The 25842-nt window shown below is 43.3% G+C and overlaps 1 protein-coding gene across 1 annotated transcript; it reads right to left on the bottom strand.

Annotated features, from left to right (window-relative positions):
• Positions 1–11956: 11956 nt before the first annotated feature.
• On the bottom strand, positions 11957–25475 carry klf13 (Kruppel like factor 13; the record flags this gene model as incomplete). The annotated part of the gene is made up of 2 exons (XM_083894210.1): positions 24920–25475; positions 11957–12288 (listed from the first exon to the last, which is right to left on the bottom strand). The coding sequence occupies exons 1-2, from the start codon at positions 25386–25388 to the stop codon at positions 11957–11959; spliced, it is 801 nt and encodes a 266-aa protein (XP_083750336.1). The 5' UTR covers positions 25389–25475.
• Positions 25476–25842: the final 367 nt, after the last annotated feature.

The raw sequence follows: 25842 nt of genomic DNA, 5'->3' as shown, positions 1-25842 counted from the left end.
TTGATTGTTATGGCCTCATTAAAGGGTGGTTTCACCTATTTTTTCCCCCAATTAGTCTAACTTAAAATCGTTATGATGCTGCTGTGTTTGTTTAATTCACATTCTATTACAGAATCGGATTCAATTTGACCAGTTTTTTCTATTTATTAGATTTTTTCAGATCTTTTTACTCATAAAACTTAACCAGTAAGTGGGTGTAGGGCTTTTATTTTTTAATGTATCTCAGATCCACTGTCTGATGATCAAATCCATCCATCCATCCATCCATTATCTACCGCTTTATCCTCCAATGGATGGTCACGTGGGGGTGCTGTCAGCAGACATTGGTGGCGATAGGCGGGGTACACCCTGGACAGTTCGCCAGTCCATCGCAGGGCCGCATATAGAGACAAACAACCTTTCACTCTCACACTTACAGTCAATTTAGAGTGACCAATTCACCTAATCCCCATATCGCATGTTTTTGGACTGTGGGAGGAAGCCGGAGAACCCGGAGAAAACCCACGCACACACGGGGAGAACATGCAAACTCCATGCAGAAAGGCCCTTGTTCCGAAGCCGTTCCAAACGGGGCTCGAACCCAGGAAACCCGGGTCTTCTTGCTGCAAAGGCAAGAGTGCTAACCACTGCACTGCACCCCGATGATCGAATCATTTATCTTTAGAAATTAATTTTAAAAAACTGTATATTGGGTGAAGCGGCCCTTTAAGACGACAAAATTGCACACTTGCATTTAACCATGCGTAAATAAAATGTAGATCCTGTTTTTGCTCTTTCTCATCAAAGACTCGACTGTAAGCAACTCTGCAGTACAGTCAGTGCTGTTTTAAGCAGGGATTGTTGCTGCCTTTGATGTCTGTGCTGCAGTGAACACCAAAGCCCTCCCTCCCTATACCCTCTATATCTAAGCCTTGTTCTCCTCCAATATATGAGCCCATTCCACAGGATCTGGTGCCACAGCCCCGTCGTGCACTACACTTGAGAGTGGGTGGCATCACATGGCCCTTCAGCCTGTTTTCTGGGGTTTGGCATGGGATGGGCATGGGTACACACACACACACACACACACACACACACACGGGTCTCTGTGTGATCATGGCTGCTGCTGCTGCTTCTGAACACGTCTTTGTTTTCTGTGGATTATTTCCATTGCCTTTCAAAGTCAGCGATGCCCACACACCTCAGTGGAGCATAGACCCTTTTTCCAGCCTGCAGAACCTCCCACGCTGTGGACTGTGAGTGAGTCTAGCTCGGGTGAATCAATCGGTGGTACTACCACCAACCACCCACCCCCTCATCCTTATATTCCGTCCCTCACAAGCGGTGCTGTGCTTTTCTCTCCGAGACAATGCTTTCAAAATGTGGCCGAGGTTCTCGCCAGTCTGTAAATACCCGAGTCTGTTTGGTGTCAAGAATCTCACCTGGAGTGTCTGTGCTGATGATCCTCACGAAGGGGCGGAGCTGGAGCGATAAATCAGTCAAACTGAAACCACCTGCCCCCACATCCTGTCTGCAAGGCGATACCAGCTGAGGTGTGGTCTGAGCACTTTGTAATTTGCCAGCAATGTAACTCACTCTGGAGGAGGAAATGTGTCATCCCTAAAAAAAAAAAAGAAAAAGAAAAAAGTTTAGCAACCCCAGATAGAACATACTGTATGTCTCATGCAACCAACTTTTGGAATATTGCAAGATATGTGGGAATTACCACAGGCGAGATCTCCACAAGGACGAGTGAGACTCTGCTGTTGCATGACCAGCAGCTCCACAGGATTAGGAAAAGCAGCAGCTTAGTTTCCCTGTGATATTCGGCGCATAGCACGCTAAAGAAAAACGGGTTAAAGTTCAATGTGCAACATTTTGTAAAGGTTTATTAGCAGAAATGTAATTAATACCAATCAGTATCTGTGTATAAGTGTAATAGAAAAACCGTTTGGTTTTCATTACCTTAAAATAAGACTTTTATGTATTTTAGACAGTGGATTTGCTTTAAGCGGCCACCAACGTGCACCACCATGTTTCTACAGCAGCCGATGGACGAAGCAGCCAGCGTGTGAAGCCTACGACGGCACCCTTTACATCTGGATTGCAATCGGATAGAGCCTGACCACATGTAAGTACAGGTGTAAACACACCCGAGGATTGATTGTTATCCGATCTGTCTTACTTTTCACATTGTGACCTGATTGAACAGAAGTCTAAATGCAACAAGTCTTGATAGCAACAACTATACGAGTGTAAATACTAAATGTTTTCGAAGACGACTTCTTCCACGGCGTTGAAAAGCAAAGAGGAGCACACGCACACGTGGCCAACCTTGTTGTTGATGTAATAGTGCACAGAGGGGAAGGTGACGTAAGAGGGGGGATGTCTGTGATCAGATAACAATAGGATGTTGATGTGGACACTGGAGACGCATGTCAGGTGTAAATGCATGTGGTCAGGAGCCATATCTGATCACATTCTAATGTCAGGTGTAAAGAGTGACATCCTTTCTGGTATAAAAAAGGTTTGTTTCAAAGGTCTAAACGTTGAGAGTGCAACTAACGATTATTTTCGTAATCGATTAATCTGTCGATTATTTTCTCGATTCATCGTTTGGTCCGTAAAAAACGTCGATCAGTGTTTGTCGAACCTGGAAATGACGATGTTCTCGAACGTCATGTTTTGTCCACAAAGCAAAATAATTCAGTTTAAATTACTTCTATGTTATGAGGAGCAAAGAAACAAAGAGAATATTCACATTTTAGAAGCTGAAACAATCAGAAATCTTGTTTTAATTATGAAAAAAAGCTCCAAACCGATTAATCGATGATCAAAATAGTTGACGGTTAACTCGGTAATCGATTAATAATCGCTTCATTGTTTCAGTTCCAGAGTCCAATAAACAGAGGATTCCTCTGCTCACCCCTCCTGGGAAATATGGTGGCCTTTACATACCAGAAAACATGTAAACAACTCTTTCTATGCTTTTTCGTCCTCCTTCTTCATTACACACAAAAACCCAATACTTACACACTGAACCTTTGAACAGACACTCACTAAAGCTCACCCTTCCTGTTAGCACACACACATTTTAAAAACAGGTCCTGGGAACATGCTGAGTGTGATGGCAAATCAAGTTGTGTGCCGGTGCCAGGGGTGACAGCTTGTCTGTCTGCGTAGCGTGGCATGCTGGTGCCTCCAACCTGCTGAGAGACAGGAGGTAGGAGTGCAGATTGAGCAGGGAGATCACCAGGCTCAAAAATCAAGAATTTCACAACGTCTCCCTCCTTTTCTCTCTCCGTCTCCCTCCACATTGCAGAAGTCATTGTGAGCAGCAGGAAAAAGGCCACGCCTGTGATCTTTTCTGGTGCCGTGGCTCACATTCGGCTCAGGAGAGGATCAAGCGCAGATCTTTCACAGCTGCGGCTGAATGCAGATTGAGCGAGAAAATGTTTCCTTTGGATCAGAAGTCACTGTGTTCACTTTCCACGCGGTTGTGCTGAAGTCATCGCTCTTCTGAATATGCATTGGCTTTCTGCAGGAAAAACCTCACACTGTTTATCAAGTCTACTTGGCCTGAAATACAACAAGGAAGGACGGAGTACCCAGTGTCAATGCCCCACCCATTGTTGATACCCCAGCAGTTACTGTAAATATTTGCATGCGGAGAACAAGGTGTACTTCCTCTTACAAGAATAATATTGACGCTTGTGAGACGAGCCTGTCTGACTGTGGAGGATGGCTCCATTTTTCATAGCTGCAAGGTCTGAAATGTTTCCTCAGTGCAGTGGAGTGGAGTGATATCCCAAAGTTTGGACTCAAAAGTGTCTCTAAAGAAAGATATCAAAAAACAGAACATGTGCAATCAAACACCTGTGCTCTGTTCAGTACAATCAGGGATGTTTTATTCTACTCGTCTAAGTGGTGTCTATATATCGCCATGTAGCGTAGTGACATTATTTTTGCATTATACAGCTGTTTTTATGTTTAGAATCTTGATGTCCTTGTTAGATATCGGCATTAAACATTATAAATAGGATATATGCAGTGCATGCGTTCTATTGACTGCCTGCTATTGTTCGATGTTTTTTTTTTTGTTGTTTTCTATTTTTAAAGGAACAATATGTAGTATTTATGGGTTTATATAACCCAAAATCCACTTTTTTATACATATTATGTGCTCCTGCATTGTCTAGTCGCTGTATAATAGTCTTTGTTTCATTTCCATAGTGTTTCAAAAAGTCATTTAAAATAACATGGTCGCGGGCCGCGGTTGCATAGCCACTGTTAGCAGCGAGACGCCATGTTTCTACCGGAGCCTGTAAGGACAAACGCGAGAGAACAAAACAAGCGTCTCTTTACTTGTAGCGGAAGTCCCGCCTCCTCTCTCTCCGCTTCGTCTGCTACGGCCGCGGTAGCTCCGCCCTCTCCCTCACCTCACGAACCTCATCTGCTGACACGGAGAAAGACACCGTAGCGCTCAGGGAAGGGAGGGGGTGAGCAGAGGAGCAGTTCTTTGTTGTAAATTTCAGCCTCTCCTCTAGATGTCACTATAAACTACTTACTTCCCCTTTAAATAGCACTCTTGCCTTTACAGCAAGAAGACCCACGTTCGCATCCCAGGCGGAAGAAGAGTCTTTCTGCATGGAGTTTGCATGTTCGCCCTGTATGTGTGTGGGTTTTCTCTGGGTTCTCCAGCTTCCTCTCACAGTCCAAAAACATGCAATATGGGGATTAGTTAAATTGGACACTCAGGTCATAGGTGTGAATGTGAGAGTGAATGGTTGTTTGTCTCTATGTGTCCCTGTGATGGACTGGGGACTGTCCTGGGTGTGACCCTCCTATCGCCCTATGTTAGCTGAGATTGGCACATGTAGGGGTAGAAGATGGATGTTTCTAAACTCTCATCACTTAAAGGTCACATAGAGTGGTCCTGTTGCACATAAATGTTAGTTATGGAGGTCTACTTACATATATTAACTTGTTTTTATGGTCAAAAACCTCCTAGTTGCTGTGAACTAGCCGATAGAAATCCTCTTTTCTGACAGTGTTTTTCAGCCACGATGTTTCAGAGTGAACTTTCACCCCCAGAAGACAGAGTCTTGTGATTGGCCAGTACTATCCAGCACATCCGTTCTCAGAAGCGCAGCGCCCCCCTCTGGAACGGCGGATGCACTGCTCCTCATTATCAAAACATTGTTTTAACAGTGTTTAAAAATAGCTTCGTCACGACTCCCCGCCGCAGTCCCTTTTATGACTTTAAACCGGAGTCAGACCCAGAGTCAGAAGACACTGTTGCTCGTGAAACACCTCCACAACGGACGTTATTCTTCTTCTGCGGTTCAATGTACGTAACCGGATGTGCCCGGACTAGTGCCCGGAGCAGGGCGATCGGTTGTTCAGGAGAACCGCTGCTTACGTAACTATTACGGGATTTTCAGTGATCTCGTTGAGCCCCGAGATTACAATAAAACACAACGTTCTCAGCAATGGCTGAACTGTTTGTTTCGAACCGTCAGGGCTTCATAAACAAGGTAATGACGCAGATACACACCAAAAAAAACAGCGATAATAGGAACTTCCGGTCTAGTTCCGCTTTAACCTCACAAAGTGGGAGTTAAGTATTGTTTTTAGTGTGGCTGTGTCTGTTTGTCTGTGCTTCCACACTTGCACTTGCGCCAATATGACCAACAGAGGCCGCCAGAGGCTTGTTGCATGAATGTCATGTTTATGTAAGCCAAGTGTGAAGAATGGCGACACGTTTTGCTGCTTATTTTATGAATTTATTTCCAAATGTAAACTTCACTATTTCATGCATACAAGTTATGACAACATACATTATTCAACAATCTGTTATTTTTCATATTTGCATAGGACATGGTCACAATATATTTTCTAACATGTAAAAAAAGTAATGCCATTAAAAAAGAACAGCAAAAGCAGCTAAGACCAGCACATGAGAAAAGTTGTGTGGAATCCAAGCAACTGTACAACTGTAATACTTGAATGCAGTGATTTTGGTTTGCTGTGAGAGAGAAAAAACAAAATGACACCTGAAGGTTAGAGTGAGGTCATAGAAGAATGTACTGGCCATAGCTGAGTCGAGAGATATTTACAGATTAGATTTTTACTGGTGCTGAGAGGGAGAGCAGCACCATGGAGTCACTACAACAGGCAACTGATGGTGATGGGCAGAGGAGAAACACGCGGAGGTGTCGAGAGAGCGTTATACGTTGTACACTGTAGAGGGGAGGTACACTGAAGACAAACGGCACAGGAAACTGAACCAAAAGGCCCTTTGTAATCAGAGAGAGGTCACTGACAGCACTGTGTGCTACATAATGTGAAACAGAAGAAAAAAAAACATCCTTTCAGGGGTAAAAATCACTTGAGTGAAAGACTTTTGTTGGGATTCTTTTCAAGAGCCAACTCAGCACAGTGTCACTTGTGGCAGTTGAGCAAGAGCACACGGTCAGTTTAAGGGCACTGACAAATATCACTCTTTAGTTTCTCGTCTTTTTACTCCTTTTCCTTCTGCTCCTGTATTAATAAAATGGGTTTGTTCATTCAAGTGTTTTTTTTTTTTTTTTCTTGTAGAAAAAGGTCCATACCAAGCACAACATCCACCGATCGACACTTACGGCACGTAAAGTTAAAACCCAGGCTTCCAAAACCGGATTTGGCTCAACTTTACTGCACAACATTCATTTTCCCTTCAAAGCCTTTGGTAACAACTGGTAACTGTGGAGCCGCTGGTGAGCTGGGAGTATATACTCTGGGCCTCAGGGCTCAACCGTCCAGTTCTTAAACATTATTCCCACCTTCAGGCCTTTGTCATGAGGGAGGACATGCTCTGTACGTCCTTAATTCTTTAAAAAATATTGCATGTATGGTGTTGGTTTGACTTGGCTTTAGCCTGCACAAAGATGCCCCCGCGGAGAAGAAAGGAGAGATTAAACCTGGGAAATGTTGACAATGAGAGACGTACGTACCTTGTGCACAACTCACAACGTGTAAAACCTCACAGTCAAAGACAGAAACTCCTATTCATTACCTACAAAGAAGCATCAGGTCGATGTAAGCAGCACATTATGTATAACAAATGCAATTGTCAATCCTTTGGAATGGTTGGGCGTTCGTTATCATTAAAGTCGTTAATGTCCAAAAAAAAAATACAATTGCTTGAGTAGTGTACAGCAAAGAAACAGAAGGGAAATTAAATAACAATAACCAAATAAAAACAAATCAACACAGTCAGAAAGAACTATTTAACTTAGAGCTGCTGCTGCACACGAAAATATGCAGTCGCTTCATTGAATTCTGTACACAACATAAAAAAAAAAGAACATGTCACGCTGTATAAAACTGTACACGTTTTTATTAAATGTCTGATAATAGCTAGATTATTTTTTTTTTAAATTTTTGTTATCCTCAACATTTGTATCATCTTTATGAAGCTACCATTATGGTTTTGGCACACAATTGCAGCAATCATGCTTTTACATTTGTGATCAGTCACAGAAGATTTGAGCTGAGATGAGTCTCATCACTGATATATTCATGTCATTAATATGAACCTCTTAAATAATATAAATGTTAGTTCTTTACATACTAGGCAACAATCAATTCTTTCTACTGTATTATTTTTTTTTATTCTGTTTTTATTTTTTTTATTTTTTTTTACAATTTGAGGAAAAATGATGGACTGGTACACTTGTATCATCTTGTTTTTCCCACTTTTCCTTCGTCCTTTTTTTTTCTCTCTCTCTCTCGACAGATTTTGAAACAGTACAATCAGAAAGTTGTTGTTTGAAAAACGCTGAACTAGGATCAAACCCGTTCAGATTTGACATCATTCCCGAACACACAGTAAGTATTGAAACGAATATGTGGAGCTCAGTAGGGAAATGTGGTTTTAAATAGTTTTGGAACATAAAATAAAAAAAATATATGGTTTTCTTTTTTTTCCCCCCAGAATCTAAAAAGATGTGCAGGACCCTGACAACATGGGGTGAGTTTATAAAAAAATGCAACCCAGTGTTTATTTCCCGTTTGTTGTTACTTTTGTTTTGTTTGTTTGTTACAGAAACCATCAGTTGTTTGTGCTAGTCATTAAGCTAATGTAAGCTACGTGATGGGTGCTTTAAAAAAAAAAAGATATGAAGGTACAACAAAAGTCGAATATATTCGAGAGGTATGGTTTAAAAATAAACAAAATAAACAACATTTTATCTGAAGCAAAAAACACGACTACATTGCTAACTCACAATGCTGTGGTCTCTATCCTCGTGGAAATCTTTGAAAATAATCGAAATAAAATAATAAAAAAAATGAAATCAATGTACATAGAGGTCAGGAAGTTCCCTTTTCTTATCACGACCAGTTTCTGACACTGTTGGATGGCAGGTTTATGACAAGAACCAGCATCCTGACATCAAGAGAGCATTAAAGTGTTTTCTGGTTAAAGGGGTTTAAAAATGACGTTGCTGTATTTAATAAGCAAAACCGGTGCCTTTTTAACAGCAAGGCATAAAGAACAGTCAACCTTAATGCTGTGATAAACCTTAAAACAAAAAATGCTGAAATGACCTGAAGACAATGAAAAAATCAAGAGAAGAAAAAAAAACATTTTAACACAAGAACAAACTATATATATTTCCCCAAAGAGGTTAATTATTTGATAACAAAAGCAAGTACAGTAAAAAAAAAAAAAAAAAAAAAAAAATGGACAAATACAAAACTGTGTTCAATGGCCTATTGTGTTGAGTTATTCAAGTAGATTTTGGTACAGTGAGGATGAAAGTTACGAGACACTCCTGAATGTCGTCGGTGCAGTCTGAATGGATGGATAGACTTGGACGTCTACACTGTCACACTCAGTCTATGGTCAGACGGTTAAGGGCTTCCTTGTTGCCTATACTGTAAATGTCCAGTCAGAGTTCTTCTTTTTTTTTCTTTTTTTTTTTTTTTAAAGGGGGCATTTCATCTCACTGAAAACAGCGTCCAGAGTGCCCAGTGCTTACTAAGGCATAATGTAGCAGGGCTGTTGGATGTTAGCGACAGACAGAATAGGCAGGAGGATGATGGCGGCGCCCCCGTACAGAGGCGTTCCTGTGTTTCCAGTGTGGTCCGACACTGACCAGCAGTGAGCACTAAGCACGCAGGAACAGAACACCACGGGGGGGGGGGGGGACATTTTGTGTGCAGCAACTCGTGCTCCAACAGAATCTATACACGGTCCCATTTCTGCGTCGCGGATGTCGACCCTGAGGTAAATGTGCAGATAATGGATTTAAAAAGTTAGTCATGAAACCTGCTGAGGGTGAGCCTTTTCGGTGTTTGTTTTGCAAGATAGAGTTACACTACAAATCAAGTCAAAAATGTACTATATATATGTATATATATATATATATATATATAGAGAGAGAATATGGATAGATACCACAAAAAGCTGCTCAACAGCAATCATCCACCCGATCAGTACGTCTTTCAATGCGAGCTGCGGCGTTCAAAGTGTCAACTTTACTTAACGTTTTTCAGAGGCTTTTATTTTTAACAACGCTGCGGTTTTGAGGAAACTACTGAATTCCGTCGACACAAGAGGTGTTTTTCTTTCCTCGAAGGGATGTGGCAGAGCTGATTCTCCACAAACGTTTTTTTTAAAGCGAGATGGCCGCCTCGAAGACCGAGGGGACAACAAGGCCCGCCATTCATAAATGTAACACCTGCCACGCTGCCTCAGAAAATCACTCCGAAGGGCTTTCAGGGCAAAGTTGTTAACATGCATGTAGCGGATTTGCCGGGCGAGAGCTGGACGACGCGTCGGCGAAAAAAGCGACTCGCGATGACTTTACAGTCTGCGGGGGGGGGGGGGGGGGGTTTGACGGGGATCACGCTACACACATGCAAGGAAGCCGTTTCCAGCCATAAAGTAGAGGCGCTAAGAGAACATGTAGGCATAACACAGACTGGCGGGGGCCGCAGCAGTTTTGATAGCGGTGCCTTTTTGCCCTGACTTATTGAGGCATGTCTGTGTAGAAAACACAAGTCGGCTTTCTCACGGGGGGACATGTGAGCTTCATAGGCAGCGTGACAGCGTGAGGCTGACGAGCGCCGCGCGGTTTTTGCTGATATGTTCGTTTTGGTGCAGATGTTTTTACAACAGTTTAAAAGCCCCCTTGTTGCGAGAGAGAGAGAGAGAGAGAGAGAGAGAGAAGTTTGAAAGCAGCTGTTGGAGAACTCATTGGTATGAATGTCTTTTTCTTAACATTGTGTTATCTGACTCTTAGGAAAGGACTTGGAGGGTTTTCTACCTGTGCTTAGGATGGAGGTGGACATCTAGGTAGTACTGTCTTTTTCATAAACTCAGCAATTCCTACAGTTGGAGAGAGGTGGATATGGGGAGGTCTGCAACTGGGTTGTCTCCTCCCCTATGCTTTTCAGCTCATGATAAAGCGCTCCTCGTTTATCAGGACTTGCCCTCTCTTGTCTGTCTAGTGCAGATATCTGCTCTGTTCAGTCTGTGCTCCACCACGTCGCAGCCCGGCCCGACTCTGCCTGACACTGTGGCCTACATTTGACCTCTCAAGTTAGGCCTCACAACAACCTCCGCAGACTCTCTCTGTCTCTGATGGGGGGACAGGTAAAGCCAGGGCGGGTGAGGGAAGAGCCCCCTGAAAATGCCATGTTAGCTCTATACTCCTGCAGGGCCGTGAATGGCTTCTTGTGGGATGCAGCTGTTTCCTCCAGAGAGGCCACAGAAGTCAAAGCCAGGGGGGAGGGGTGTGAGCCGGCTGTCTGGTTCTACCTGTGATACTGCCAACCACAAGCCCCAGGCCTCGGTGAAGGGCGGCTTACAAGACTGAGTAGAAAGCTTTCTTTCACTCTTGTCTTTGGTTCTTTTTTTCCTTATGTGCTTAAGAGAGAGGGATAAATATTGTTTCAACTACAGTCCCTCTGTATCCATTTTTGTGTAAAAAATACTGGCTGATGACAAAGCACTTTTATGCAGGAAAAATCTGAATTAACAGCTGCTTTGAAACTTAACAAAAGCTTTTTATTGATATACTGAATGATATCAATAAAAAAAACTAAAACAGTGCAGGTTTGCACAGTATATACTTGCACAACCGCTGCTGAAATAAAACATAAATTAAACCCAGTGCAATGGCACCTGACCATGAACACTGACAGACGTGGTTTCTTTAACTGAGGCGGGGGTTTGATGACACATTACATATGAATCCCCCAGAACCTGAGGGAGACCAGAACATAAACGTCGCGTTCATTTCCTTGAATGTGAAAACCGACAGAAAAAAAACCAAAAAAAAACAACAGAGTGCAAATTGTGTTTGAGTGTAAGGCTGCTGTATATGTACTGTATGTTTTCTCTTTACTGTGTTCATTCTTTCAAGCTAACAAGGCCATCCCTGAGCAGGGCGTAAAATTCAACCACTGTTGAATTTCCGAGTAAAGTGATGAGTATATTGTGCAGTCAATGTGAGTACTGTGAAGTACTGTGGTACTACAGAATAGCAACTGTCTTCAATCCTGAGGTGTGTATGTGTGTGGACCCCTTCTCCTCTCCTGTTCAGAAAAAAAACGAAGGAAAAAAAAACAAACAAAAACAAAAAGACATGATAAGACCTGTCAGGACGTCGGTTTTCTTTTTTTCTTCCGAACCTTGTTGAGCTGACTGCGGATGCACATTGGACAACTAGCCATCGTTTGACGCTAAAAATACAGACATATGGTACAGACTGTAAATATTGCCATCTGGGAAAGGCATTACCTTCTTTTAGAATCACACGAGTAATTGCACCACAATAAGCAGTTATGTACAGTATGGTACACCACAGCAAGCGCAGGAATAGCAAAGGGGGGGGGTTTGCTGACAACTGTGCAACACAAGTGTTAGGATGAAAACACGGGCCTCACAGGTCAGAGGCCGAAAAAAGTGCGACTGGTTTTCAGTTTAAGGCGAGTTGGCTGGGCTGAGGGTGGGGCTGAGGGTGGGGCTGGAGGCGTCCGAGCGGCTGTAGTCGCTGAGGGAACTGGGACGCGCGGTGCCGCCGCCGCCGCCGCCGCCGCCGCCGCCGCCGTGAGGCCGCTTCAGCATGCCAGGTTGGAAATCCGAGTGGCGCCGGGCGTGCTTCATCAGGTGGTCGCTGCGCATGAATCGTTTGTCACAAAGCGGGCAGCCGAACTTCTTCTCCCCCGTGTGGGTGCGGTAATGACGGGCCAGCTCGTCGGAGCGGGCGAATTTCTTACTGCAGTCTGGCCAGGTACACGGGAAAGGTCGTTCTCCTGAAAAAAACAGAGAGGGAAGATTTGTTGGTGTATGTTCACACAAGCACGGCTTTAGAGTCAGCATTTTCTAATCTCTTTGCCCAGAGGTTTCCACACAACTTGCTTATCATTATTGCTGAGCATTTTGTCCGTGTTGCCTTGTGGGTTTACAGAAATAGACAAATCTGTTTTTAGATTTGTTAATGTGTGTGTTCATGGTTTGTATTCATGAAATATGTTAAACTTGTTGTTATTACATTATTTGTTTGCAGATCTGTTTGCGTTTAAATTGCCGCTTGCGGGACACATGCATATTTTTTTATTTAATTAAAGGTGCATTATGTAATAAATCTAAAGCAACTGGCCATAAAATCCTCCTAATATGTCACAGAGACTCAGGAATAATGTTCATATAACAAACTGAACTCACCAACAACAACAGTACAGACAAAATATTTGCATTAAAAAAATATATTTTGCAGACTGCAAATCATGTTTTGGCATGTGGCGCCACCTACCGCCGTCTACCAATCATTGCAGTCAGTAGAGTCTCAGCTGCTGAGCAACCACGGGTTGCCAGTTACATCATTAAAACGGAACCTAAAAGACCTCGGTATTTTGAATTTGAACGTAGTAACCGTTTTTGGCCACATTCTTGCATATGGCGCCTTTAAAACTTGAACGGCATGGAAGACCCGACACACTAGGAAATCACCAAGTATGAGACTGTACCTAAAAAGGTACAAATGCTTTGTCGGTCCAGTTGTACCCTATCAGGGTACAAGCACTGTACCTTTAATATTTGTACCTGCTTGTTTGTACCTCCTAAAGAAGCATTTCTGCACCCCTAGTGACAAAAATGTACCTGTACACACTGAGAAAGGTACAGCTCTTGTACCTGATAGGGTACAACTGGAGCGACAGTACTTTGTTTTCTTAGTGTGTACCATGTGCAATTTTCCATATTTTTCCCCATTTACAAAAGCAGAAAAAAATATCTCTGGACATTTTTCAGGACTTTTTCAGTCAACTTGACATGCTTCCTATCTCAAATACATCCTCGGTGTTAACATGGCAATTTAAAATGAACATAACTTTAAAACTACATTGTATTTAAGTATATTGAAACATCTGAGAAACACTGGCTTAATGTAAAGTTTAAACGAAACAAAATGCAAACACGTAACACAAAATTGACACAAAAATATGAATAAATCTCGGGAGAATCGAGTGTGGAAATATAAATTCCATTCTTCACACTTTAATCATCCTTATTTTCTTCTCCACTCTGAACACAAAACGTCTGCCACAGTTAGTGACTCATTATAAGGTGTTTACAGCTTAACAAGTCACGAACGCTGCACAGAGAGCAGACATTTTTCAGAGGGGACGGGTCCTGCTCAACAAGACTGTGCTGTTTTTTCTGTACGTAGCCAAATCTGCGTCACGGAGAAACAATAATCCCCAGGTAACTGCTGGGACTCGCAGGTCAGTGAGGTGTAGCATATCAAAAACAAACCAAGACATATTCAAAAAAAAAAAAGTGTGCAGTGAATAGTGATTCATAGGACTTTGTGTAAATCACCTAAAATTGGCACGGTGCTAAAGGAGCAGACACAGTTTAATTATCCAAGCTCCAGATGCTAATCACCCTCACAATGGTTGCCGAGCCCATTTCCCAACATGCAACTATCTGTGACTCTGCACATGGGAAATTACACCCTTCCCCCACCATCAGGCAATAAAAGTGGGCTTTGACACAAATATACTTAAAGCCAGATGGCACTATATATCTTGTGGTTTCCTCCATTCTGATTTGGAAACAGCACGCATGGAACCCAAATGTCGCTGTTCTGCATTCACCGGCCATTATGTCTTCCACTTCACTATTGAGTTACAAGTTCAGCCACTATTCCAGTTTTAGATAGATAGATAGATAGATAGATAGATAGATAGATAGATAGATAGATAGATAGATAGATAACTTTAAGCTAACAGATAGATGGACAGACAGACAGATAGATAGATAGATAGATAGATAGATAGATAGATAGATAGATAGATAGATAGATAGATAGATAGATAGATAGATAGATAGATAGATAGATAGATAACTTTAAGCTAACAGATAGATGGACAGACAGATAGATAGATAAGCTAACAGCCAGATAGATAGATAGATAGATAGATAGATAGATAGATAGATAGATAGATAGATAGATAGATAGATAGATAGATAGATAGATAGATAGATAGATAGATAACTTTAAGCTAACATATAGATAACTTTAAGCTAACAGATAGATAACTTTAAGCTAACAGATAGATGGACAGACAGATAGATAGATAAGCTGATAGATAGATAGATAGATAGATAGATAGATAGATAGATAGATAGATAGATAGATAGATAGATAGATAGATAGATAACTTTAAGCTAACAGATAGATAACTTTAAGCTAACAGATAGATGGACAGACAGATAGATAGATAAGCTGATAGATAGATAGATAGATAGATAGATAGATAGATAGATAGATAGATAGATAGATAGATAGATAGATAGATAGATAGATAGATAGATAGATAGATAGATAGATAGATAGATAGATAGATAACTTTAAGCTAACAGATAGATGGACAGACAGATAGATAGATAACTTTAAGCTAACAGATAGATGGACAGACAGATAGATAGATAACTTTAAGCTAACAGATAGATGGACAGACAGATAGATAGATAAGCTAACATCCAGATAGATAGATAGATAGATAGATAGATAGATAGATAGATAGATAGATAGATAGATAGATAGATAGATAGATAGATAGATAGATAGATAGATAGATAAGCTAATAGATAGACAGACAGACTATATATTGTGTGTTGTGTTACTGTTTGCGTGACAAACAAGCACATAAGAACTGTTCCATCAAATACTTTCTTTGTTCGATGGTTTCCCTGAGGGCCACAGTGGAAACAGTGCTGCTCAGCATCAAACACTCATACGCTACCTGATGCCATAAGTCTCAAGACAAGAGCTCAGTTCACTCCTGATCTCCGTTCCTCCCCGAATGCTGCACGGTAACAAAGCGTGCAGACAGACAGAACAGGTCTAGACAGCCCAGTCTGTGTTTTTGCCTCTGACGCCTCACCTCAGCTGCAGACACACTCAGCCCTGCCCACCCCAGTTCCTGAGGTCTCATGCTGGGCTCAGTGAATGTAAACATGCTAACTGACATAATAGCATTTGCATTGCACACTGCCTTGTCTCCCGAGTGACAACAAAGTGAAACACAGTCATGTGTCCTCCATTAAAGCTTAGCATTCATGTCAACGTGACCCTGTACATCCTGACTTACACTATGAAGCAGCAGTGTGACTCTGACAGACTCCTGACTGCCACTACAAAATTAGCTATTGGCAAAAAAAAAAGAAGAAGAGCTTAGATCCGCAGGCTGCTAAAGGCTCATCCAGTGTAACGGATCCAACTACATTAATATTTAAGTGGACACCAGAGAGCGAGGCTGAAATATCCAGCCTAACTGCTCTGATACAGTAATGCAGTCATAGTGGAAGCATCAGGTATCCAACAGCAACACGGAGGAGACACTCATCAAATTATTTAGACCCTCGTGATTTCTTTCGAAAACTGTGTTTTGGCATGAAGTCAACAGTGTGATCCAGGTGTTGTAATGTTTACCTTGGGACACTCATTTGCATGTCGACGGAAACATCTAATACAACAATTAACAATTATGTTTCATAACGTGTGGGAGTGGGAGGTTTTGGGAACAAAGACTTGTGTGTTGTTAATAATGATATGAGCCATTATCCTGATGTTGGTATGGGGGATTGTCAATCTGAGTCCAGATTATGTCCCCTTACCCCTGCTGTTCTTCATGCCTAGTCTGAGTGCCATCACCATGGCTGCCATGACTGCTGGCCCCTGTGGAGAGTAGGCAGCCATCTTTGGCACAGTGCCACTTCCAGGGTGTGGTTTGTCTTTGCTCAGAATGTGTCAGTTGCAGAGGTCAGGGAGGAGGCGGGGTGAGAAGCATAATGAGGGAAGCGTTTCCCTTACGCAAAAAAAAAATGACCCACTTACCCATAAAGGGAGTTACATCATGCATACAAACTGTACCTCTGCTAAGCACTAGTGTCCCCCCCTTCCCCCCTCCTTCCAAGGCGATGTGATTATGTCACAAGTGCTCTTGTTGTATAACTGTTCTCTGAAAGGCCACTGGGTCAGTAAATAAGCAGCTCATCCATGCTACTCTCCCAATATCCTTCTCTCATTCATATCTATGATATTTGGCTCCTCCGTTTCTGTGGCGATGGTTTACGTGAAATGGAATCTGTCTCCCTGCTGTAAGGGATGCTGTCTGTTGAGTTGAGGTCAAATTTCTTTTTGACGTGAGCTGCAGCACAGGAGCTCAACTCGGTCACCCGCTCCGTCAGCAGCGACCAGCATTTCAAACGAGAGCAGATAACATTCCTGATGTGTCCTCGGGGCATGGGCCAGAGTCACTCAGTGTACGGCTGAAACCTGCATGTGAGCCATAGTCATAGTTAAGCTAAGCTAAACAGCTCTTCGGCGTGAGAATGGGGGTAACATATTTCTCCTGTGGATATGTATCAGAGATCACCCAGAAGTTAACTTTGTTCTGGCTGCACAGCGTGAATTAGAGCAGGAAATATCTTTTTACACAACTCTGAACAAAAAAAAAGGTGCACACGAAAAAAAAACCTGTGCAAACACTTCAACAAAGGGGAAAGTAAGACTGGAGTCAGACTGTGGATCACAGCTCATTAGATGTGGGGCTACCTCACTTCAGTGTCGGCTTAGTGGCACAGCCAGCTTGGCAACATGAAATGAGAGGGACACCACTGATTCCAGTGGCAAGCCTAAGCAGAATCCTGTAATTTGGTTGCATGTTTACAACACGCTATGACCTGTAACCAACCAGGAGCCAGTCACTCTGCCAGGAGACAACCGCTCATGTGATTCTGAGTAATACTAAAATGACTCCTAAGTCCCCTCATCAGCATAACCCACAGGAGCCCAGCCTTTCCCTCCACACACACCATCACGTGCCAAAGGAAGGTATAAACATAAACATGTGTGTGTGCAGAACAATACACATAAACGAAGGACTTTTGCAGCTCCTTTTTCAGTGTACACATATGCATGTGCATGTATATTTGCACACTTTCAGGTAAAATGGGATCAGAACTGTTTACGTGGCTGGTTGTGGGGTCAGGTGCACGTGACGAGGGCCCCGCTCAAACTCGTCAGGAGAAAGCTCAGAAAACAGCGAGCATTTGATCTGCGATCATCTTTTGTCTTTATGCTGGCTGTTTGAATAGCCTGGCTCCCCTCGTGGTGCCTATAGTTAGTCGGGTCGTGAACAATAGCGGCGGCCTCGGTCCCAGCAGGAGAGGCACTCCTGTAATGCATTTCAATCAGACAGGCTGTGCATATTAACCGTAACTCACTCCCCTTAGTCTGCACTGCACAGGGCTTATTGACATGCACCCGGAGCCGTGCAGCGGGAGTGACCGTCTGATTCCTGCACACACAGCTGTACATTACTTCATCCTGTTAACTCTTTAAGGGAAAGGTCGAGATAACTTGCCTGCATTGACCAGCTCATCACATTTGCTTCAATTAGTTAGAGTGGGGCACTCTCTTTCAGCCTTGAGTGAATGCTAAAATAACCTGCAGCCCCGATATGCTGCTGGCAGTCTCCTTCTTTTTTCAGAGCTTGGTTAACTAAGGACATGCAAACAGCTGCAGCTACTGTATTACTGGGTGTTTGCAGTTGGTCCTCGGAAGCAGGTGGAAGCAGAGCTGCCCCATCACCCACTCTCATAATACAATGCCAGCTCAGTCAACCGAGTCTGGCATTATATCTCGTATGAGACAGACCCTTACTACCTAGTGCTAAACAAAGAGCCATAGCCCCGGCCCGAGCTCCCTCATCACACACAAGATATGAAGAGATACGGCCAAGCGATAGTGCCAGCTGTCCCCGTGTTACACCTGATACGCGGATGGTGAGTTGAGAAAGACATATTTTCACGTCGCGCAAGGGAAAATTATTATACCCCCCCCCCTCTCCGCCAAGACTGAACAAAATACTTTTGTGCTGAGGCCCTCACCCCGGTGTTGTGGTGTGCCACAGACTGATTTATCACACAGGGAAAGGGGACACACCTTGCGTGCCGTGGGGAACATTAACTGCCCAGCTAGAGACAAAACACTCCATCTGACATAAGCTCTACAACCAGCCATCCCTCTCTTATTTAAGCTGAGTCTGAGGCTACATCCATACTACAAAGCAAAAAAATGCACATGAGCTCACATGAGCATTCAGGTAAAAGAGGCATTCATGTGTCAGTGTAAACAGGAAGCTGTCTCTCCCTCTGTCTCTCTCTCTCCTCTGCAGTTGTTTGCTTTGTTTCAGAGAGTGCTGTAAATGAGAAACAGCGACGGTGAAAAGTAAGTACGCGATTTCCAAGCTTGAGAGACTGAAAACCCAAACTCAAAGAAAGCTTTAACAGTGCTTTTCATTCACAGCTGATTGTCCAATCGTGGCTGTGAAGAATCGGTCAGGAAGTGAACGCAGGCAAGTACGTCATTGTTTTCAAAGGTGTCCATTTCTGCCCGCCCAGGCTAAGATGTTGCCCCAGAGATTTGAAACAAAAACGGTGTTTTCACACATCTCACTTTTCAGGGCTCTAACACTGATTTTTTTTTTTTGTAAATGAAAACTGAGTCATGTGGATTAGCTTAACTCTTAACATGGTACACTGTAAGCGCCAAGCTCACGTAAGTGTTCACTGCTGCAGAGGTCACAGCCCTTCAAACGTTAATCAGATCAGCTGCAGATGCATGAAGCTGAATAAATGACCTACATCAGTGGAGGGTATTGACAGTGAATATCCTGGTATCTCACCCCACCCCCCAGCCAGCAGCACTCATCTGTACTCTGTACCCTACAGACGGAACACTATATTCTTCTTCCTTTTACTGCAGAACCACCCCCCCTTGCATGTGATATGCGGTTTGCAGTTTTTATACAGTAGAGGTTAAAAAAAATGTACAGAGTTCCTCATGTCAGTGTCCCTTTCTTCCTGCTGCTGGTAATCAACACCACATCACAAGCCATGGCCGGGGCCTCGGCCCTCGGCTTCTGCATCTATTTTTTTCTTTGCATGCTGGAGAAGGGTGGGAGGGGCTGGTGAGGGAACAGACAGAGTGGCTTTTATAGTAGTACTCCAGAGCTAACTGAAGAATACATGAGCCCCGTGGGCCACTGAAAGCAGCGGAGCAAGAGAACGGCCTGACTGGGGCCTTTCAGTATTATGAGTGTCCACCATGCATGCTTAATTGCAGCTAAATCAGGTTTACATTCCAACATTAGTGAGGAACTATCCTACGTTCGTCTTCACATGTCCACATGGACAGCGAACGCACCAGAACGAGCCTTTGTGATGCCTTTGCGTGGAGAACCAACAACAATGTGCAACAGGATTAGTGCAGGCAGGATGGTCGTTCCACACTGGTTTTATTTACATCCCAAGGATTAAGTAGATTTAACTAATACCTTCATACCACTGAACATACTGTATTCTGTGGTGGTAAGTGTGGAATGTGGACCAACCAGCAAACAACAGCAGAGAGAGAACAAAATACACTTAAGTTTATTCAGCTGTAAATGTATTACAGCCAAGTCAGCCATGCGGGAGCTGCATGTCAGCTCAGTGGTGCTTTGAACTACAATGCCACCAGCTACCATGATGTTCAGTTAGGACGTTTACATGCACAGATTAATCGAGCTCAGGGCGTAGTCCAACTAAGACAGGCAACCGGACAACTTGCTGAGTCCAAGGATACATGTGGAAGAGGAGAGCTCTTTATTGTCCATGTACATCTGACTCAGCATCAGGTGGCGCTGTATCTTTCTATAAGCCAGTGCGTATTGAATCCGTTTCCTGTTGACCTTTTGTGTCACAGAAGAATCAACAGCGAACTACGAGATGGACGGTGAGATGGATCGTGCTGTGGTTCTGTTTGTTTGCTTCCTGCTGTACATGTTAATCGGGATTTCCGGCAACAGTACTCCACATTATAGGTCGTCTCTTTCTACTTCTGGGTCGAAGACCAAGGAGGAAATTTTGGTCCGACTAATTGTATACATGCAGTAATCGGACTATAAATCACACTATCGAGGTATGTTAGTCCGACTAAGACGAGCTCTATTTCAGTCAGACATTAAGAAGACCAAATTATTGTCTTAGTCTGGCTAAAATTGGACTCATACAGAGTGACAAAGCTAACATGCTTACAATATGCGCGTATTATGCCCAATGTCAACCAAATCAGTTTAGTGTGTTAGCTAATATTAGCCAAACACCACTAACAACAATGTGCAGGTGAAATTGATATGGAAGAGAATAATTGTGCTGGTATTTGGTCATAGAAGAGAATCAATGAACATACTAATGGAGCGATTGCAGAGTTCAGCTAATGGATGAATCCTTTCCTCAAGCATGTCGGGGAACTACGGTGGCCTTCATACACCAGAAAGGACGTAAACACTTTTGCAACCCTTACTGCCATTTCCTCCTTCCTCTTTGTTGGTTAATGCATTGGATTTATGTGGGCGGGGCCATTATTCCTGGTTTGCATTACCTTCTGCTTCAAAATGCACGTCCATATACTGCTACAGTATATCGATGCAAGATGGCCCCCTCTGTAATGCCTACAATACACATACAAAGCTTGTTCTATGCATTTATATAAACATACTTCCAGGTAGTATATTCAATTTAGGCCAATAAACCCTCCTGGATGTTGCACTCAAGACCTTAACAACTGCAAAAATGTCACACTGCTGGTGGCATCTGAATTGAGAGCTGAAAAACAACATCATTTGGATTTCCGATTGTCTTACAAATTACAAAACCTAATGGTGATGCATGATAGTTGAGATAAGATACTTCGGTTTGGACTAAAATGGTGGTCCTATTGCACTGCTAGCATGGGTTAAAGAAAACATAGCATCACCAATGGCAACTGAGCATCTGTTATTTTAGTGCGGGTGTGTCAGTCCTGCCATGTGGCAGGTAGAGAGACCACCCTCTCGTGACCCAGTACATTCTTGCACATTGCCGTGCCACGGTCAGATGCTATTATGAGCAGGAAAACCCCATCTCCACCCTGCTACCTCATCACTGCCACCAGCCACACACTGAAGAACACTGTGCACTCTGTGTTGCACTGCAGCCAAATATAAAACCACTGGCAAAGATGCAGGATATATAATCGGAGACCTCTGCTTCTTTTTTTCCATGTGGAATTTGGTATAATTTAGCTTTTTTTTTTTTTTTTCAAGTGTCATTAACCACAGATATTTGGGTGAAAACAGAAAGCATGCATGGATAACTGGAACTATACTGTGCTGCCAGGTGGTGCCACTTAGTTTTTAGGACTTAACAGCACGCTCTCCAGCATTAGAGGTACCCCCAGCATCACACAAAAGGATGTCCAGACAAAACATCAACCCAACTGTAAAATATGTCATTAGGCTCTTTGTCTTTGAGAGATTTCGACCCTGTTTCTCCCGGTGATTCAAATAGTTTTCGAATAGGTCTTATACACTGACAAGACGGCCTTTTGTGAGGCCCAGCTGTGGGGGGCACAGAAGGTCCCGGCTATTTCTGAGGAAGCCCTGACTTATAATGAGCTTGTCAGGGGGCCATCTCTCCTATAGAGATGCATGTCATGACTGAAGCAGGGTGACAAGGCTTCACAGCAACACTGTGTGCTCCATGACCGTAAGACACCTATGTATTTGGCATAGTGGCTCTTCATCTTTGATCCTCTTCAAAAAAATAACGAATAAAAGAAACCCATCTGTGCTGAGACACGGACATGAAAAAAGGCAGTTGTGAACTTGATGGTCCTTATTTGCGACCGCTGAGCGAAGAAACTGGAGTTTGTATACATCAGAGTTACACAACTGCAATTCCCATACTGCAAGATAAGTCGATGAGTGCTGGAGGAAAACTCCACCTCCCACATCAGGACATCAGACAAAGCCTGTCTGGTAACCATAGACCCTTTAACTGCTGTGGATTCCTTTACATCAAACACAATGTGTGATGTAAAGCCAGCATGTTCTCCCATGTCTGCTTGATCTTTGTGGCGCGAGAACCAAGAACTTTTATTTCCTTAAGAGATTCCTTAAGTTTTCTATTTACCTTAAATAACCCACAGTCTGCTGTGGACAAAAAAATGTGTCTTCCTCTGTTTTATAAACAACATACACCATTTCCTGCACCCTTCTTTTTTTAGCACTGAGTTCTGTAAACAGTAACATTACAATCTCATTATGGAACTTCTCAGATCCATATAACAAGAATAACGTTGAATACAACTTTATAGGTGAGCTCATTAGTTATTATTGTTATACAGATTTTAACCTCTGCTAAGCTCAATTTGAGTTTGAAATGGGATTGTTTTTGTTAATGTGGTGTAGACATCACATGAGAAATACAATGTGGCTCAGTTTTCAGATCCTCTTACAGATCAAACGTAAGGAATGCAAAAGAGGCGACTACACCTTGTTCCTATGTGTTTTTTTTTTTGGTTACTGTTGATGTTTCAGTGTTTCCCCTCAGTTAAATAGTGGTGCCTGGCAGGGATTCACTAGGCTACGATCCATTCTCTCTTAACTCTGCTAGTAGGGGCTGAAGGGAAGTGCACCGCCAGAGTCTGGCTCTGTGAAAGCACTGCAAGGTTGGCTGAGACTGCCGGGTTGAACTCAGATGACCCATATTTTGGGACCGACCAATCAAATAAGCAGAAATAGTCATTATGATGAGAATGTATGAGGCGCAAACCAATCGTGAGGCCAGACACATATGCATGCATATGCATGGAGAAAGGCGGGCAAAAGAGACATGGGCTGAGCAAATGCGGAGCAATAAAACTGCACTTAAAAGACATGGCTGGGGCTGAAGGGAAGCACGCTGAGCTGGATGCTGGCAGCTAAACAAAGATGAAATTAGAAGAATGCATCCTTATTATCAGAAACCAATCACAAAGCCATACCAAGAAAAAAAATATTAATGCTGCAAAGGGGTGATGAAAGCACAGTTGTTTATATTGGCTAAAATATATAAACAACTCCACATCAGTGTTTCATCCTCATCCTCTTCCTTTAAGACAAACGCTGTCACCACCAAAGTGCAGCTGAGGTAAATACAGCACAACACTAGTGATGAGAGAAAAAAACCACCACATCACAGCTCTGTGATCATGCATGCACGCTGTTTAAGGCTATACATTAGCCTATATTCCACTGGCACATGGCATCCATATGGAATTGCTTTGAAGGATAATAAAGCAGCGGGCAATAAGAAAAGTGGCAAGAATTTATGTCCGTTAACATGCACAGATGTTTCAAATACGAGACTGCAGAAGGTGAAATGTGCAAACGAGTGGAGCTCGATTGGCACAAAAGGTGCCATTGTCAGGTGTCCTGTTCTGGTGCACTCCATACAGACACTCAAATACATGTCAAGTTCATACAAGGCGTTCCCTGTGTGATCCAGGGAAGTGTGCTTGCTACTGATGTGTGTGTGTGTGGATGTGTATGTGTGTGGTGGTTGTAGATTCTGGGGGGAGGGGGCTGCAGTCTACAGAGCAGAACAGTGAAGGAAGGAAAGAGGAGCGGCTCCTGAGTCGAGGCTCAGCTAGCTGAGTCTGTTGCTGGCCAGATCAGCTGGCAGTCTGTCTGGTGGGGGTGTGGCACATCATAACAAAGGGCTCTGGGCAGGCAGTCGACTCCACGGCTCTTATCAGACCCCCTTAATTTGAGTGGATCTAGGTGTTTCTGCGCGCACCTCAGTGTCCTGTCCTGCGGAATGCACAGCGCAGGCACGGAGGCGCGGTCCTTCAGGAAGGTCATGTGTAACGCACCGCGGACACGGAGCGCATTTGATAACCTCTCTCTCTCTCTCTCTCTGCAGTGTGACGGTGTGCTTGATGGATCTTGAAAACTTTTTGCATGCCTATTATCATTGTTTATTCTGGGATGTCACGTTTTTCCTTGCCATATGTTTCCATTAAAAACAACTTAAGTTGAGTAAAATGAAATTGTGAACTTGTTTTTCAGCATTTTGCGTGACACTTTACGCACTGGTGCTGCTGCTGGTGGTGGTGGTGGTGGTGGTGGGGGCGCAAGACTAAAGCCGCGACACCGTGACAAAGCTTCGAGGACACTTGAGTGGGAGTGGCACTATAACCACCCCCCCGCTCCGATTAGAACAGCATTTAGCAAAAGTTCACACAAGTTAATGACACAACGTCGTTATTAATCTATGAACCACATGTTGGCGCACTGCACACACGCACTCCTTTCAGGGTGGATCCGTGGATATTTTTACGCATACGCGTCAGCAGTCAGTCAATCACTGTAATCTCAATCTACTGTAAATGCAAAAAAAAAAAATCAAATAATCCACACTGTGTTTAAATCAGTGTTCTCAGTTTTAATCACCTCTCCTGTTCTTATAGGGGGAAGCACAGTGTTTACAAAGCAACAACCAGATTCGCACCGGGGTGACACTGACCTGTGTGTGTCCTTAGATGAGCTTTGAGGTGGGATGATTTGCCATAAACTTTTTCGCAACCTGAATAGTGGCATTTGTGCTTTTTCTGAGGTGATTCTTGCTCTGTTCGACCTCTCGATCTTTTGCCTCTTTGTTTGAGCGCAGGATCGGAGATGGTGGTAGGTGTGGCAGAGTTTCCATCATCATCATCATCATCCTCATCATCATCAACGTCCATGAGGTTCGGCATGTTCTCATCCTTTATTTTTGCCTGCTCGGCAACAATGTTGGGAGTCTGCTGGTTAAAATCCGCCAGAATCCTCGCCACCACAAACAGTGAGGAGTTATCCTTCACCAGAGGCTCCTTCATCTCCTCTCCGTTCCTGGAGGAGGACGGGGTTTCTGGTTTAATCTCTCTATTCCCTTTAGGAGCGTGGACAACTGCGCGGCTGGACATTGAAACAAGGCACTCTGCTGCAAAGTGATCCATTTTGTCTTTCAAACAGCAGCCTCTGCGTTTAGACGGATTTCAAAATAACAGTAATAAATAACATACAAAAAAAAAATAAAATGAGAGCGCGTGTGTGTGTGTGGGGGAGAAAAAAAAAAAAAGTACTTGCTCCGCGTTCCCTTTGTGCGGTGGTGGTGGTAAAAGAGGCGGAGGTCGTTCTCATCAGAGAGAAGTGACTTTAAGATGTTACCCGGCTTTCCAATATCATCAACATCCTGTGAGAGAAACGCCTCTCAGCAAGAAAAAAAAAAAAAACGCAGACAAGCCCCTTTTAAAGAGAGAGAAAAAACAAAAAAAACAACAAAAAGCCAAAGGTCTTTGATTAGTGCAACGACGCTGGTAACAGGAACTCTACACACTTGCATGTGTTAACTCCCATCGCGGCTTCAAACACTCCAGCATAGTGAGGGTGCGCGTCTCCTGAGCGCCTGTT

The sequence above is a fragment of the Microchirus variegatus genome, assembly GCF_963457635.1.
Source record: "Microchirus variegatus genome assembly, chromosome: 8".
NCBI lineage: Eukaryota > Metazoa > Chordata > Actinopteri > Pleuronectiformes > Soleidae > Microchirus > Microchirus variegatus.
Note: the sequence above shows the minus strand (reverse complement) of the source record. Positions and strands in the feature narration are given on the sequence as shown.